The 17,350-nt window shown below is 40.1% G+C and overlaps 1 protein-coding gene across 2 annotated transcripts in view; it reads left to right on the top strand.

The window, feature by feature from the left end:
* The window catches only part of CCDC39 (coiled-coil domain containing 39), a 33,287-nt gene that overhangs the window by 15,582 nt on the left and 355 nt on the right, over positions 1–17,350 (top strand). For both annotated transcript variants that reach the window (XM_042460028.1, XM_042460026.1), the window contains exons 10-19: positions 2,527–2,721; positions 4,521–4,685; positions 5,037–5,174; positions 5,401–5,609; positions 7,867–7,990; positions 8,595–8,754; positions 12,769–12,875; positions 13,406–13,546; positions 14,226–14,405; positions 15,002–15,081. In XM_042460028.1, coding sequence (XP_042315962.1) covers positions 2,527–2,721; positions 4,521–4,685; positions 5,037–5,174; positions 5,401–5,609; positions 7,867–7,990; positions 8,595–8,754; positions 12,769–12,875; positions 13,406–13,546; positions 14,226–14,405; positions 15,002–15,081 — 1,499 coding nt within the window. The remainder of the gene's footprint in view (positions 1–2,526; positions 2,722–4,520; positions 4,686–5,036; positions 5,175–5,400; positions 5,610–7,866; positions 7,991–8,594; positions 8,755–12,768; positions 12,876–13,405; positions 13,547–14,225; positions 14,406–15,001; positions 15,082–17,350) is intronic.

Raw genomic sequence — 17,350 nt, 5'->3', positions numbered from 1 at the left:
GAAATGCTGTGAATCCCATTGTTTTTTATTGTCTTGCACTGATGATAAAGTGTTTCTTCATGGAAAGCATTCCATTCAAGCCCATTGGGGGAAAACAGATAAAAGGTTTCGTAAAGGCAGATTAACCATATGTCATGGAAAATTGTCCTGGCTGAATTGGGCATAAGATTCTGAAGGAAGAGAGGTTCAGTAATTCTAAGATGAAGGTACTAAAATGTTATTCAAAGCGTTCACTGGATACAACAATCCCAGGATCAAGCAAATAATCACAATATGAAGAAGGGCTGGCAATTACATACTAACATTTGGGCATTTTATTTATTTATTTATTTATTAAAATAATAGAATCATTATGGCTATGATTTTTTTTCCAAAGGGGAAGAAAGGAAATGTATGTAATATGCATAAGGGGGAAAATGCTGAGTGTTTGAATCACTCTTCAGAGGGAAAACTTTAATATCCTGCTTGAAATTAAGCAAATCAGGTGTTCACAACCTGTGTTAACCAACTCAGCTCAGACAAACAAGGCAGATATATCTACTTAGGATAAATGCTAATGCTGTAATAACAAATGCAAGAAACTCTAACAAAATGTTCTTGGAAATTACTTGAGATGGGAATGCACCTAAGGTGCCTCCAGATCTTAAGCTTAGCCAATAGTTATACCATTCAGATCTTCTTAAATTATTGAAAAAAAACTATATCATAATCTTAATAAATTAGAAGCAACTAAATTTGATTTCAGCAGGTCATGGTAATTGCTATCTGTATTTTGTATCTTGATGGGTGAAGAATTTAGAAAGAAACATACATTAAAACTTGTTTTATTTCCATTGGGTCATGGGTTGTCTTTCTATAAGCAGATGGGATGTTTGCTCTGAGTGACTGCCCTACAGGAAACAATTCATGAGAAGCAGGAAATAGGAATACAGTAGATAGGAGTGGCCTACTTCTTACACAAGGAGGGGAATCTGGGATGGAGGTGTCAAGGAAAGGGTATCCTCAGCTGCTTTCACACTGCAGAAATAATCTAGTTTGACACCACTTTAACTGCCATGGCTTAGTGCTATGGAATTCTGGGAATGTTTGTTGTGGCACCAGAGTGTAACACCACTTGTGCTACATTTCCCTAAAACAAACTATAATTCCCAGAATGCCACAGCACTGAGCTGTGGCAGTTAAAGTGGTGTCAAACTAGATTATTTCTGCAGTGCAGATGCAGCTATAGGGACCAGAGCAGAATGAATGACTATCCCAAGACACAAGAAACTTCAATGGGTCCTGAATACTGACTGCGCCCAGATATAGGGACTGTGTAACTCGCTTGTTAAAACTTCACTGGCTACTGGTTTGTTTCCACACATAATTCAGAATGTTGGTTATGACCTATAAAACCCTATTTGGCTTGGGTTCAGACTGTTTGAAATACCGTATCTCCTCATATGAACCAGTTAAAACTCATAAGATCTTTGGGGGAAGGCTTTCTCTCAATCTCACCAACATCACAGGCTTACTTGGTGAAGATATGAGTGCGAGCCATCTCAGTGGCTGCTCCCACCTTTTGGAAACCTCTCTCTCAAGAGGTTAGCTTGGCCCCTCCCTGTTCTCCTTTCACCTGCAGGCAAAAACTTTTCTTTTCAAGCAGGCTTGTAATAATGTCCTGTGGTTACGTTGAGGGTAAAACAGGGGGCTATAACAAAGGATGGAAAGGGCGAAACACCACTTCCATCCCTCCCTCCTCCTCCTCCTAACCGCCTAACACCACTTCCCTGCTGCTGGAAGAGAGGTTTTAACATCAGGTTGGGCAGGAAAGTAAGTAAAGTTAAATGGGGTGCTTCTTTGATGGGAAGAGGCGGCTTTAAAATTGGACTGGGAAGGGAAAGAAGTGGAGTTAAAAGGAGTGTTTCTTTGATGGGAAGAGAAGGCTTTTAAATTGGATTGGGCAACTCTTTCACACACACACATACACACACAAGAAACCTCCTGCCTCGGGGCACAAAGAGTGGAGCATCACAGGGTTGCTCGTTTCAGGACCTTTCTAACCAGTATTAGTGTATTGACCCGTATATAAGTCGACCCAGGATTTTAGGGTCAATTCTGGGGTATAAATTTCTCGACTTATAGTCAAATATATACAGTAAATAAAATAAATTAAAAAATAAAATGAAAATGAACAGGGCTAACTATGGTGGCCAGTAGCCAGTGAAGTTTTAACAAGCGAGTTACACAGTCCCTATATCTAACCAAAAATTGATATGCAAAGGAAACTAGTAGCATCGCTGAGACCACTAACTACAAAAGTTGTACCATAAGCTTTTGTAGACTTGGTCTACTTCTTCAGATGCAAGACTGCATCTATGAACCTATTTTCCACAGTTAGTCTCAAATCCCCTTGCATACTGATATTCCAGACTAACATGGCTAATTTTCTGAATTCTAACCTAAAATTGATTAAACATTAAATCACACCCTTGTATAGTCAATATATTTTTCAGCATTCTCATGTTGTGTTTCTAACACTTGCAGGAGAAAGAAGCACAAGCAATTCAGTTGAGAGACACACATTTCAAGAAAACAAAAGAGTTAAAAGCATTTCAGGACAAAGCAAAAGGTGTCATAGCTGAAATTGATGGACGCCGAGGACAGATGAAAAACCTTCACAGCCGATTAGCTCGTCTATTTGCAGAGACACTTAAGCAACAAGAACTCATGTATAATCAGGTAAGGAACAGGAGGAGTACAGTCTGTGTATAGATAGTTCAAGATTCTACCAAGAGGCAAATCCACATTTGCAGCTTTGATTTTGATAGTACACTGCTCCCTCGGGTTACGAAATTAATTCGTTCCGCGGCCGCTTTCGTAACCCGAAAAGCCTTCGTAAGCCGAATTGCCATAGGCGCTAATGGGGAAAAGCCGCGTTTCGTGCGAAAAAGCGCCGAAAAGCACCAAAATTTTTTTCCGTAACCCGAAAAACATTCGTAACCCGGAACAATTATTTCCAATGGGGATTTTTCGTATCCCGGAAATTTCGTAACCTGGGTATTTCGTATCCCGAGGTACCACTGTAATGTGTTCTCTCTAGGAATCTCTGGTCCTTCAGCATGACTCTCTTGAAAGTTGACCATAGAGTTGCACTGAAGGACCTAGAGATTCATAGAGAGATGTTCTCTCAGGTAAAAAAAAATAGTTTTTTTTTTAATTTGCAGTTTTTTCACTTTCAGGTTAGGTCCTGTGCTCTAACCCCAGTGAATGTGAAGGGCCCACGGTAGTCACAAAAGATTGTATGTAGGCAAATACTGACTAAAGATTAGCTTTACATTATTTGTTTAAATTAAACATTTCTGCTTCTGTTTTCATCAGTGACACATGGTTGGAATTCAAACCAAGCACTGTGAACCAAGGAGTCAGTGCTAAGAATGGAAAGAATTCTTATGACAAAGGCATCTGCTGTATAAGTGGAAGAGAGCCATATTGTTGTTAAGAATTGGGGAGGGGGAAGACAAAAATAGAGTAGACCACTGTGTAAATACTCTTCCCATCTCTTTATCATTTTCTCTGATTTTAAACTTTACCTATGGGAGATGATGGTTTACTGTGAATTGTCTCTGTTCTTAGCCTTGTTGTCTTGGCTTCCAGATTTGGAAGCCAGCTGTGCCACTGATGAAGCCAGAAGCCAAAGCATTTAGCCAAATAATTTTAAGCTTATCTCTATCTTGTTTAGCCATATAAACTCATTGTTTTGTTATTTCTGGTAACAGATTGTGGAGTTCCATCCTTCTTAAGAACACAGACAAAATAATTTAAAAACACATTTAAAAGTGGTGAAAAATACATTGTTCAATGTCTATTTAATTGCTTCCTGAATGAGTTATTTTGTACCATTTCAGTGGAACCTATTTCTATAAAGAAAAGAAAAGTATCATTGGAACCTGCGTTATATAAAGAAAAAAAATACCACTTGAACCTATTTCTATAAAGGAAAAAAAAATCAATATATTGGAAATGAATGCTCTTTACTTCCAAGTAAATATGTTTCAAAATGGATAGTATGTTTCCAAAATCAGCTTTTTGCTATGGCTGTTTTGAACCACACTTCCTTCAGGGTAAATTTTTGAAGCAATACAAGAGATGAACATGCCCAAATCCTGTTATTTGTTAATGGGATTTATATGCATAATTCCTGTGCATCACTTTGAAAATTTACCCCTTTTTGTCAACATCCACTGGTAATGGTAAGATTGCTACACTGCTGTAAGCCTCCCTAGAGCAGATTATTTGGGCTAGGAACACTTTGTTATATTTTAGAAGATTACTTATGAGCCAGCATCACACACCAGCCATTTTAAGAAATGAGAAGGCCTATAGGCTAGAAACAATTGTAAAATAACAATAACTTAATAAGGTGCCTGTCCTCAAGCTAATTTTTTGTGTTCATATTTCAGCACTTATAGATATAGCTCTAATTGTTTGCTTTTCATCCTTTCTTTTAATTTTATTTCTTGCTCAACATTTTTTAATAGGATTTTTATATACAGCAAGTGGAGAGGAGGCTGTCACGCATGGAGGGGGAGCTTAACACAGATGAGAGACAAGTTTTAGAAGAAAAAGTTGCAGAACTTTCAAAAATAGCAGATGAAAAGACACAGGCATACAGTACTTTGCAAGCACAGCAGAAGAAACTTCAGGTAACATAACCTTTATATCACAGGAAGTTGTCAAGTTTTCTTGTACTTATTTTGGTGTTTAGGGAGTAGTATAATGTTCCCTCATCAAATCTAGGCTTTTTTGGCCTTCGCCAATATATGGATAGAAGTTTGCCAGGAAATCCCACATATATACTTCTTATCATCTTGAAAGAAGGAGGGGGTACAATTGTAACATAAAATAAATGAAAGTGAGATGAGATGGTAGTTTGGCCTTTCAGTGTCCTATGCCTACTCCTAAAAGCCTAGAGGTTAAATCATAAGACAGCATTCTTGACTAAACTATTTTAACTTTTCTGGCAATAAAACTTTTCTTTCTTTCTTTCTTTTCAGAATGACATTCATTTTATCATGTTGGCTATGAATAAGACTGGAGAAGAAATGGCTGGTTTGACTACCAGAGTAGATGAGCTAAACCTTTTCACTGACAAATCAGAGAAGTTACTGAAAAAAGCCAAAGCAGATAAGCAGGTATGGTGATAGTTTTTCCAAGCTGAAGTATGAATATTGTAAATAAATACATGATGAAAACATTATGGTCTCGCACAAGCACTTGTGTTTTTTGTACTATCAAGGGTTTTGCACATCAGTCACTGTATCTCTATTCTGAGAAATCAAGTGAGTGAACACTTGCAAATCAGAGATTACATTTGATAAGATGTAGTGCTAAACATTATTCTTGTTCTGATGATTGAAGGATTTGATGATTGAAGATAATCTCCTGAAGCTGGAGCTGAAACGTGTCAGAGATACATTGTACAGTAAGGCAGAAAAAGTCCTCTCCCTTGAAAAACAAAAGCAACAGTTAAAGGCAGCAATGGAGCAAAGAATTGCAGAAATCAAAGTTCACAAGGCAATGATTGAGACACAGATAAGGGTAGTAGAACAGGAGCGTCAAACTCTGAGGTAATTACTGCATGTACTGGATGAAACTGTGAGTGGATTTCTCTTTTCAAGAGTATGTCCAAGACTGAAGAAATCTATTACAATTACAAGGGTCAAGTTCATTCTTACCACTTCTCCTGACCTGGGAAACTGGCTGTTTGCATACAGGTAGTACAAAAAAACTGGTAATCCATTTCTGGCTGTCTTGTCTTGCTGAGCTGATTTTCTATTCTATCAATGGCTTAGATTTGTTCTTTGAAACAGCAGTCAACAGTTTTAACTATGTATTTATTTATTTCATTTTTATGTCGCCCTTCATTTAAGAAGCTGAGAGGGGGGCCATTTTATCTTCAGAATATCTGAAATGAATTAGAGGGCCATGATTACCTGAGAAGTTTCATGGTTAAACTGGAATTTGAACCTGATTTTCCCCAGACTCTCATTCATCATTCTACTATACCACAGTGCCGGCACTGGTAACATTTGCTTTACCTATGCAGTTTTCCCAATTGGCTATTAGAAATTGCTTTAGTGAGCTTTGCCTAAATTAATGATAGGAATCTCCTCATACAGGAGCACGACAGAAACAGGGACTTATTTTCAGCAATTATTCTCCACCAGCGTTCAACTATGAGGAGCCTGATTTCCTGTAGGGCAGAAATGGGTCCAAGCAATTCTTGCTAATAAAATACAGATGCAGAAAGAGGAACCACAAAGGCCTGTTTTGTACAACTCTTAAGTAAATGTGAAATAAGAATCTTTGTGCAGCGGGTGGTTAAACCCAACTGGGAAATGAGCACTCAACTGGCGGGGTTGGCAGCTATTTCTTCCCGCCTTCCTCTTCCCCCCACAGCCCACGCAATAGGAAATTAGAGTGATTTAGTGAGATTGGAGCTTAACCCCTCACCAAGCAGGCAGACTCCGTGTTTTTCTTTGATAATTACATGACTAATTGGCACTTGCATATAATTTGATTTGGGGTTGTTTCCTGCTGTTGCTTATTCTCTTCTAGCCGTGGCAATATTAAGATACAATCAGCAGGGGGCAGCTTTTGCAGCTGTCAGACTGAAATACCAACCCTTTAAATATTTGGGTACGGTTCCTTGGATGGCTGCTCCCCTTGATGCAGGAATTTGTAATGTCATGTTATATTTGTCTCCCTCAGTGTGGAACTTAAGAAGAGTTTTAAATAGGGGAAGACTAGGCATCCAAAGTGTCTGGCCTAAATAGAATGTATCGGAAGTGCTGGCAGACATAGAGATAGCACATTCATCACTACTGAGGTCCACAAACCATCTCATTGGAAGCAATGGTTTCTCCAAGGGTGCATCTGTACATGTGGCTTTTTACAAGGTCTGTGATCAATAATTGTACAAGAGCTGCAGTTATTGGTACAGACTGGACCTTGTCCCATAATCTGTCACGTGGTATTCTTGTTTAATATTTGGCAATCACAGGAAGATTAAAGAAAGGGGGAGAGATCCCAGAAAACCTGTCATTATCCTACAGGAAGCCTTATGGTTCTGCAAGAGAGACTCCAAGGAACACACTCTAAAGGTCTCTTTTCACATTAGTTATAGCATTATGATATCATTTTAACTTCCATGGCTGCATCTTAATGAATCTTCAGATTTGTAAGATTCAGTAGGATGCAGCCATGGCAGATAGATTGGTACCATAATGCTATGGTGAGGCACTAGAGCTCTCTGTCAGAGAGTTCTAAATATCTTATGATATTACAGATCTCGGGATTCTGTAGCCCCAGTAGATAACATGGTATCAAAGTGCTGTATTGCATAGTGTGAATGAGACTTTAGCACTACTCTTAATTTCTATAACTAATATACATACACTTCATAGGAACAAAAGGAGAGGCCTCATACTAACTCAAACCTTAAATCCATCCAGTGTTGCCAAATGTGATTGGTAGTAGCTTTTTGAGGGTTTGGGGAGGATATTGTACTTGTCCTGCCTGAAAATCTGTAGCATTACCTAGTGGTTTCTCATCCAGATACTTACAATGACCAACTTTGATTAACTTCTGAAAGCAGATAGGATTGGATATGTCTGGGGGAGATGGTTAACAGCTATTACATTGTAGTAGGTGGAAATAAGTGACAGGTAACTTACCTTACAGCCCTATTCCCAACCCTTTAAATTTAGTGGATGACAGCTAATATTGTCCCCACTGCAGCTAATACTTGTATTATTAGCAAAGGCCATCCCATATGGAGAATTATAATGAGTGTGATTTTTAAAATTCCTCCTTTCGAACCAGCTTTGAGTTTCATGAGCGACTGAGCAAAATTGAGAAACTGAAGGGAAGATATGAAATTATTACTGTTGTAATGATGCCCCCAGAAGGAGAAGAAGAGAAAACTCATACTTATTATGTCATCAAGGTAAGCAGCTGCCTCACGTGCTGCTCAATTTCATGAGACCTCTGTAGAATTATCCTGTTTTTATCTCTACTTAGCCTCTAGTCATCCTAAGCCATGTTTTACTGTTATTTTGCTTTCATCCAGTGCACGACTTTTTATTTTCATCTTTGCACTTTCTTGCTCTCCCATATTAGTAACAGTTATGGTTTGTTCAAGGGAATTGGGCTGTGTGCTAGTTTTCATTGTATATTCCTAACCCTGAATTATTACTATCACTTTTGTGACAGTACCTCAAAAATCACAATACCTCTTTTAAAGTATACAATATACATGGAGAGTTCTGAACCTCATGTCAGAGAGCTTCATAATTGTAAGAAAGTGAAAATAGCTACAAGCAATTTTAAGATTAGAAAGAGGGCAGGGAAGGGATGCCCCAGAGGTAAAAATTGCAGTATAATATTTGGGTTGATGAAGTAGAGAAATCTTACTTTATTTCCGTTCTTAATACTCATCCCTTTCTCATACTTGATTGAGTAATAAATATCTAGGTGAAAGATGTTCTCAGACCATAGTGATTTGGTTATTCACCTTAAGATTTTGAATTCCATTTTTATTTTCTTTCAAGGCTGCCCAGGAAAAGGAGGATCTTCAGCGTGAAGGAGACACACTGGATGCTAAGATCCAGCAAGCTGAGAAAGAATGTGTTGCCCTGGAAAATACTTTGCATGTACTTAATAACTGCAATAGCAACTACCGAGACTCATTCAGGAACATCACAGAGAAAAGTAAGCAAGGTGTAGCTGTGTGTACATAACACAGAGGTTTAAGGCAGAAGAGCAAAAGAAGGAGGGATAGGGCTATGCTTGCTAACTGAAAATTGAAACGAGGTTTGCACGGCAAATTGGGATAGATAGATGCAATGAACTGGACCACAGTTCACATCCCTGCTCAGTTATGAGGCTCACTCTATGGCACTGGTTACATCATTATTATTACAATCATCACTTACATCACAGGGCTATTGCAAGGATACATTATTATTATTATTATTATTATTATTATTATTATTATTATTATTATTATTAACCTTTATTTATATAGCGCTGTAAATTTACACAGCGATGTACATACGATCTTTTAGTTAGACGGTTCCCTGCCCTCAGGCTTACAGTCTAAGAAGACACGACACAAAAGGAGAAGGGAGTGGTGGTGGGGAATGGGATCAGGTCCAGCAATTCTTCTCCACCGCTGAGGCCTGGACCAAGGCAGATGGACTGGAGGAAGGGCTTGGCTTCTTAATGGATGGTTAAAAGGAGGCTTCCTGGGTCAGAGAGGGGCTCGCCTCTGGGAATGCTTCTCTAAACAATATAGTCTTTAATTCAGTTTTGAAACTGGGTAGAGAAGTGATGAGGTATGCATGTGGAGGAAGAAGATTCCAGGAGTAAGGGGCAGCAAGCGAGAAGGGACGAATTCGGGAGGGGGCAGTGGTAGTCCTACACTGTAACAGGAAACCTTGACTACCAGAGCGGAGGGTGCGAGTAGGAATGTAAGGAGAAAGAAGGTCAGATAAGTAAGGAGGGGCCAATCCATGGAGGGTTTTGAAAGTCAATAACAAAAGTTTGCATAAGGTTTGTTGAAATAAATGCAGAATAGGAAAGGAAAGGAAGAAAGAGGTAGTATGAGGTAAGATATTGGTTCACATCTAAATCCTTCGATATATAAAGAGATCATGAATATAATTGTTAAATGGGTGAAACACAAAGTAAAAACTGTAAGGCTTCTTTGCCATTTCCAGAGGTCAGCAGAATTGCTTGATTAAATTAAGCAGATTCATTCCTCATCTATGGCTTCTTTTGCCTAGCTGTACTTGAACTATAAGTTATGTCATGTGTTATGTTCAAGGTGTTGGACATAATACATACAGAGGTTGCCTTTGAAGATTTATCAGGGGCGCTGCACAAAACATAGCTGCTAGATTACTAACTAGGGCCAGATATCGGAAATTAATATCACCTTTATTTAAATAACTCTACTGATCAATGTTTTTGTACTCAGAGGAATGGGAGGGCCACAACTTCTGATTGTCCTGATGTGTAACCTGTACACAGGACAAGAGGCTGCTGTCAGTTAAGAATAGGGAGAAACAGAATGGTTCCCAATAGACAAAGGGGTCAGGCAAGACTACACTATTACCCTATTTATTCAACCTATATGCCAAAAATATAATATGCAGAGTTAGCTTGGACTCAGACGCAGGAGGAGTGAAGATAGGAAGAAGGAACATTAACCGCCCAAGATACGCAGGTGGCACAATACTACTAGCAGAAACAAAGACCTGGAGCAATTATTGAAGGTAGTCAAGGAGGAAAGTGCCAAAGTTGGATTGATGCTGAATATTAAGAAAACAAAAATAATGACCACAGAAGAGCTACAAAAAAGTATACTAGATAACAAGAAAATTGAAATAGTCAAAGAGTTCCCATATCTTGAATCAAGTATTGATTAGCACAGAGACTGCAGTCAAGAAATCTGAAGATTAGAATTGGGAAGGGCAGCTATGAAATAACTGGACAAAATCATAAAATGTAAAGACATAACTCTGAACACTGAAGTGTCCAAGTCATTGTATTCCCCATCACCATGTATGGATGTGAGTGCCGGACAGTAAAAAGCGTTGCTAGGAAGAAAATAAGCTCATTTGAAATGTGGTGCTGGAGAAAAGTACTGAGAATACCATGGATGGCCAAGAAGATAATCAAATGGGTTCTAGAACAGATCAAGCCTGAACTATCTCTGGAAGACAAGATGATTAAACTGAGGCTGTTGTACTTTGACATCATGAGGAAAAATGAGTAATTAGAAAAGACAATGATGCTAGGAAAAGTAGAGAGAAGTAGAAAGATGAAGACCACATGCCAGATGGCTAGACTCAAACAAGGGAGGACCTGGGCCTGGGTCTATAGCACCTGAGTAGAGAGTCTGAGGACATTGGATCTTGGAGATGTCTCATCCACAGGGTCACTGAGTCAAAGCTGACTCAAGGGCAGTTAACAACAACAGCAATCTGCTGATCAGTATGTCATTCTTGTGATGGCAGGTGGAGCAATCCATTCCATGGCATTTTTACCCCATGTGCCAAGTGACTATGCAGGAGTCCAGGTTCTAAGTTCTTTTGCACTTATTTCCATTGAGACTCAGTGTTTAAATTGTGACCTATAAAACCATTATGGCTTGGGAACTAGCAGCGCCATGTTCTACCACACAAGTCTATCCAAACTTATCTATAATGGCTTGCCAGGATGTTCCCTCCCTGTTTAAGGTGAAGTGATGGTGTGTGTGTTGTTGAGGGCAATAGCAGAGAAGACAGAAGATCCTCCAAATGTTTATTATTTATTCATTTCAAATGTTTTAATACTGTTTTTTTGACCTAGCTGCCCAAACAACTAATTTAAAACTAATCTAAAAAAACAATAGCCTTGACTTGATATGGTCCACCAAATACTTGCTGAGGAAGCAGGATCTGGGGAAATACTTGGCAGGTGGGACTTCAAATGTTCACTTTTGGCAACACGGTTCCTTCCATTAACTTTTATAGCATCATGGCTGCACAATAAAGCTATAATGTTTTAACTGTAGAAGGCAAGTTTACTTGCTGGGGAGGATGATTTTGACATATCAGACAAAAAGAATCAGCAGATACAGCATTATCTGGAAAACAGTAGACTACAGTGAGAATTTTAAATTCCTCCCCATCTATTTATACAGGATTATTAAAATGTGATTTCCCTGTATCTCCTTACACAGAGCACCTGTATTAACTTTTTCTCCCTCTGCTGTTCTATTTGTGTGTGTATATACAATATCAACTTCATTAAATTGTGGGGAATCCTTGAAAGACTGAAGAATCAGGCAGTTTTAAAAAGCAAATTTGTATTTAAAAAAAAGGATTTTAAAATAAGTTCTTGAGCTTTGTGTACATAATAAATCCCTACACCACAGCTGATCACTGGCATTGTAACAGAAATTTCAGTAAATTTAAAGATCTAGGCCTGGCATAGCAATGATTGACAAGAGGACCTAGTAGATTGAAAATCCATAAGTTTATTTCCAATTGTCGACAAAGGAAAACAATGAACTCAGTGGAATTCAAGTTCCAAAAAGCTGAGGCCCCGAACAAGACAAAATGGCTCTTTTTATATTATTGAAGACAAAGAAGGTTCTTCAATACACCTGATTGGCTAATTACAATTTAAACATACAGAATTCTTACAGTCAGAACAGAAATACATGCATACATTAAAACTGCATCATCACTCCTTACCCCCTCCTTTAGGAATTTAGTAGCTTCCTTCTAACCTTGCTTCTGAATATCAACAATGTATCCTTATCTTAAATTGTGTATATTATGTCTAATTCTGTTGGTGCCAGCTTCTTACGGGTCACGATGCTCTTTTTACTCCTTTGCTCTAATTTTTCTAAACTCCAACTATCTCTCTAGCTGACAAAGGTGACTCCATCTTTCTATAGCTTTCTATTTCAACAAGGAATTTCCACCACAGCATGTTACATCAGAATTGGCCTGTAGACGCTTGTGTAGCCCAGAATATTGTATCACGTAATCAGCAATCAGATTAATTCAGTGTACTGGATAACACCTTCTGCAGAAATGATATTAGAGGGATTACTATGGAGCAGATAACTTTGTTTCAAAATTTATCTTTTTTTTTTTTGTCATGTTGGAAGTGGGTCACAGAGCCACCCTGTTCAACCTCCAGCACTAAATGAAAATATTTTTGTAGGTGAAGAACATGAAGAGAAGGTTAAACTGGAAGAAGAGAAAAGAGCTGCTGCTGAAAAATACAGATACAAGAGAAGACAGATTAAGGAACTTGAGGAGGATATCCAGGTAGAGGCTTCTGCGTGTCACTCATTCTGAAGGCAATTCTATATTTGCTGTTGTCATTTCTGACTTAGGGGTCCTTAAGGCAAACCTTTCATGGGGGTTTTGTTGGTAAGATTTGTTCAGAGGGGTTTTACCATTGTCTTCCTCTGTGGCTGAGAGAGTATTACTTGCCCAAGGTCACCCAATGAGTTTCCATGGCCGAGTGGAGATTTGAACTGTGGTTTCCAAAGTTGTGGTCCAGTGTTCAAAACACTACACCATGCTGCCTTCCCAGACTTAATTTCTCAAGGCCCATTGCCATAACTAGTCACTGTTTTTTACAATGAAGAAACATCCATGCTTTAATGCGAGCTTCCTCTTAATCCCACCTAATCAAACAGGATATGACAGAGCCATAAATCTTTCAACTACAGTATAACAATACAGAAATGGGCATGTATACTGTGTATTGTTCACTTCGCTGTTAAGATTTGTTTTTTAAAAACTGCTTTAAAAACAGGTTTATGTATGAATGTATACATTTATTTTTTCAGACCATGCAGGTTAATCTTGATACTCTCTTGAAAGATGAGACTCTCTACAGAGAAAAGATAGCAGAGAGAAAAGCAATTGTTCAACGGTTATCCAAAGAGGTAGATGATCAGCAGCCAAAACTAGAAAGAGTCACAAAACAGGTTGGTTAAAGTCATTATGGAGCAACAGGTTCAGCTTTGTTTAGCATACAATAAAATAATAGAATTGAAGTTCAACATTAGCCAGTAAATGGGCAAGATAGCATGGGCAGTCTGTGCTCTCCTGACCCAGGTCAGTCCATGAGCTGGTATAGTTAAGGGCAAGTGTTTACATGCCCGCCCAACACCGCACCATGGACCCCCTACTGGTGTGCACCCTGTACCTGCCCTCACCATCGCATCTGGTGAGAAGACATCCATTGTGGCCTGTCAGGGTGGAAATATGCCCCCTGAATACACCCACATGGCCACACCTGGGTGAGGCATACAGGGTGATGGTGAGACATACGAGGCATGTGGGGCCATCCGGTCTGCCAGCTGTCACAGCAGAGTTTCCTAGACACTCTGTGACAAACAGCTGGTCTTTTTAGAATGATTTAAGGCACCTTTTGGCCAGGATCAGACCAGATCCATGTCTAGACTGCTGGGGTTAATGGCTTGCATCATACAGATAAGCCAACATGAGGCTGCGGGAGCACAGGCCTTTTGGCCCATGCCTACAGGCCCATTGTCAGTTATTGTGAAAATATCTACAGTACAAAATTTTTGTTAACTTAAATACTAGTTGTTGCCTTAGCATCTACAGTATTAAGCAACATTTCTAACTGTTATGTTTCAAAAGGTTGCTCGATTAACAAGAGAGATCCGAGCATTAAAGAAAACTGATTCCAAAACACAAGAAGAACAAGACATTGATCTTCGTGCACTGAAAGACTTCACTAAATCCATTGACAAAATGCTACTTGATCTTTCGGAAGCAAATCCAGATTTAAACACAGCCTTTCAGAGATACTTTGAACAGGTATTATTGTTCATGCTGACTCAATTTTTCTTGTTCGTAATTTCCTTCAATGACTTACAGGTACTGCATTTGGCCATATTCTAAATATTCCCCAAGCTGTGGTTCTCTGTGATGAACTATAACCCCCAACATTCTCAGTCAGCCTGAGGAAGGTTGTACTAAGCCTTTTATCAAAGTAATGAGAATGAGCTGTAGGGACTTGTTCAGTTTATGGGCTCTACCCTTCCACTCTGGTGTCTATATTTTAGAAATGCTTTGTTTTTGCTTGGTAGTAGTGCAAATGAGATGATTTCAACTACTGTATAGTTAAAGAAGCTGCTTGTTTCCACTATCCATAGTAAAGATTAACCATAAAGGGTTCAGTTATAATGCAAAGCTGTGGGCAACCTAGAACTGCAGCTTCCAATTTTTCAGCCATGTCAGAAAATTAGTTCAGAAGCAGGGAAATGCCTGGCCTGCACAGGCATGATAATCTGTATTATGCTAAACTATATGGCTCTTTTATATTACTGCCTGGCCCAATACAAAATCAATGTGTTTGTTTCTATCCATTTATGCCCTGCCATGTACCTGTACTCCCCCCCCCTTTTTTTTAGACTTCTATACCATTTCCAACATCTTCCTGCTCTCGTCTTAGTCTTCGATCATCTACACAGAGCTCATCATCTTCAAGCACGTAAGTACCCTAGTATAAATAGGTTTATAATTACACTAATTCCTAGACATTTGCAGCTTAGACTTTTGCGGCTTTATTAACGGATTTTATTAATGTGTTCTCTGTAGGAATATCTAGGTCCTCCAGCACAACTCCATGGTCAGTTTTAACCAAAAGTCACACTGAAGGACCTAGCGATTGCTCCACTAAGCATTTGTAGCTCCTCCAGTGGTTCCTAGTAAGCTTGTGCCACATGTCAAGATCTGTACCTGGTACTTCCTAATTGATCTTTTTTGGACATTCTGCAATACAGTGTATACAGAGCCCTCTCAATTAGTATGGCTGCTGAATCACCATTCCTTGATGAGCATGCAATCCAAACATGCAGTGTGAGACTTGCATAGGGTTGCCATAGGTCAGGACCTCCAAACTAGGACAAATGTAGGACAACATTTTCAAATGGAGGACACTTATAAAAATGGAGGACATGGAAAAATTGCTGTTTTTTTTTTTAAAAAAATATAGGGTTAGATAGAAGGGGGTTAAATAAGGGGGTTTGAGAAAGGGGGGCTATAGAAGGAGGGCTAGATGGGGTACCTAGAGGGGGTTAGGGTTAGATAAAGAGGAGTAAGATAGAGAGGGGTTAGAGGGGGGCTTAGAAGAGACTTAAATAAGGTAGTTAGATAGAGGGGGGTTAGATGGGCTTAAATTCTAAAGCACCAGTTGTTCTCTCTGCAGGGCTCTCAGACTACATACACGCTGCAGAAATAACGCAGTCTGACAGTACTTTAACTGTCCTGGATCAATGCTATGGAATTCTGGGAAATGTAGTTTGTTGTGGCTCCAGAGCAGAGCTCTGCTTGTTCAGTGCCAGGAGCTGATTTGCCTGTGTAGTTTGGCTATCTGTGAATTTCACAAACCGCTCGGATTCCCAGTGATTGGGTGGTATATAAATAAATCCTATTATTATTATTATTATTATTATTATTATTAAATAAGGTGGTTAGAGCAGTGGTTCCCAAACTGTGTCCTTTAAGAGATTTTGGACTTCAACTCCCAGAAGCCTCAGACATGTTACCCAATAGTCTGAGATTCTGGGAGCTGAAGTCCAAAATTACTTCAAGAGCACAGTTTGGGAATCACTGGGTTAGAGAGAGGGGGGAATAGAGAGGGGTTGGAGGGGGGTTTAGATGGAGAGAAGGAGGTAGATAGAAGGGGGTTAGAGAGGGCTCAGTTAAAGTGGGGTAACAGGGGGAGAGGGAGTCAGAGAGAGGGTTAGAGAGGAGAGGAGTGTGTGTTTGGGGGGGGCCTTAGGGAGGGGGCTTCCAATGTCTGACAGGGGCGATCCTGGGGGGAGCCTGGGGCCCAGGAGGGGCCTGGAAGGTGCCCTCTTGCCTCTCTCGGGTGCCAGCCCCTTCCTCCTCTTCTGAGCCTTGCCGAGGCTCTTCCCCCTCTTCCTCTCCGACGGCGACGGCTGGGTCCCTGAGGCGCCCCTCCCCTTTAGTGAGGCAGCTCTCCCGGCGCTTCAGAGCCCCTTCCTTGCAAGAGCAGCAGGAGGAGGAGGAGGGCTGGGGGGCAGGGGTTCCAGGAAAGGACCCTTTCCTCCCCTCTCCCAGCAGCCTGCCTGGATGGGCGGGGGCCACTGCTGCTGCCTGCCTGGCCCTGCTCCTCCTCGCGCCTTGTTGCCCTGCCTGACTAAGCCTGGCTGCTCCTTGGGAGGGCTGGCCAATAGGGACAAGGCAGAGCAGCAGAGTCCTCCCCTGCCAGCTCCAGCCCTGGCTGTTGCGCTCATCACAATATAGGGATGCAGCAGGGCCAGGAGCCTGGCAGAATTGAAGAGGGCGTGACGGGACTGGGAACGCCCCCTAGAAAGCGGGGGGTCACGCCTCCCACCGGGTTATGGCAAGCCTAGACTTGCAAATAAGTAACTTTGTAGATTGTTCTCATGAGAAAGAACCTGCTGTATTTTCCAAGTAGGAGGGGTTGTCTGCACTAGGTAGATATTGGCCTTATTTGGGATTTCAAAAGGTAGGCAGTGGAATAGTTGTTCCAGAGTATATTTTGTACCAACCTTTGGCCATACCTCTCCAACACTTTCGCTTTCTTTTTCACAGCAATGAAATACAGGCTCATAAATGTATACCTTATAGTCTTCTAAAGATAGGTCACTTAGAACCTAAGGCTTATTTCAAGAAGCATTACATTTGGAAAGACTGATGATGGGATTTGTCAAAACTAGGTTTCATTCATTTACTGTAAAATGAATTTGGGGACTTAGCTTTGACATTAC

The sequence above is a fragment of the Sceloporus undulatus genome, chromosome 3, assembly GCF_019175285.1.
Source record: "Sceloporus undulatus isolate JIND9_A2432 ecotype Alabama chromosome 3, SceUnd_v1.1, whole genome shotgun sequence".
Classification (NCBI taxonomy): Eukaryota; Metazoa; Chordata; class Lepidosauria; order Squamata; family Phrynosomatidae; genus Sceloporus; species Sceloporus undulatus.
The sequence above is the reverse complement of the archived record's forward strand: the minus strand, read 5'-3'. Positions and strand labels throughout refer to the sequence as shown.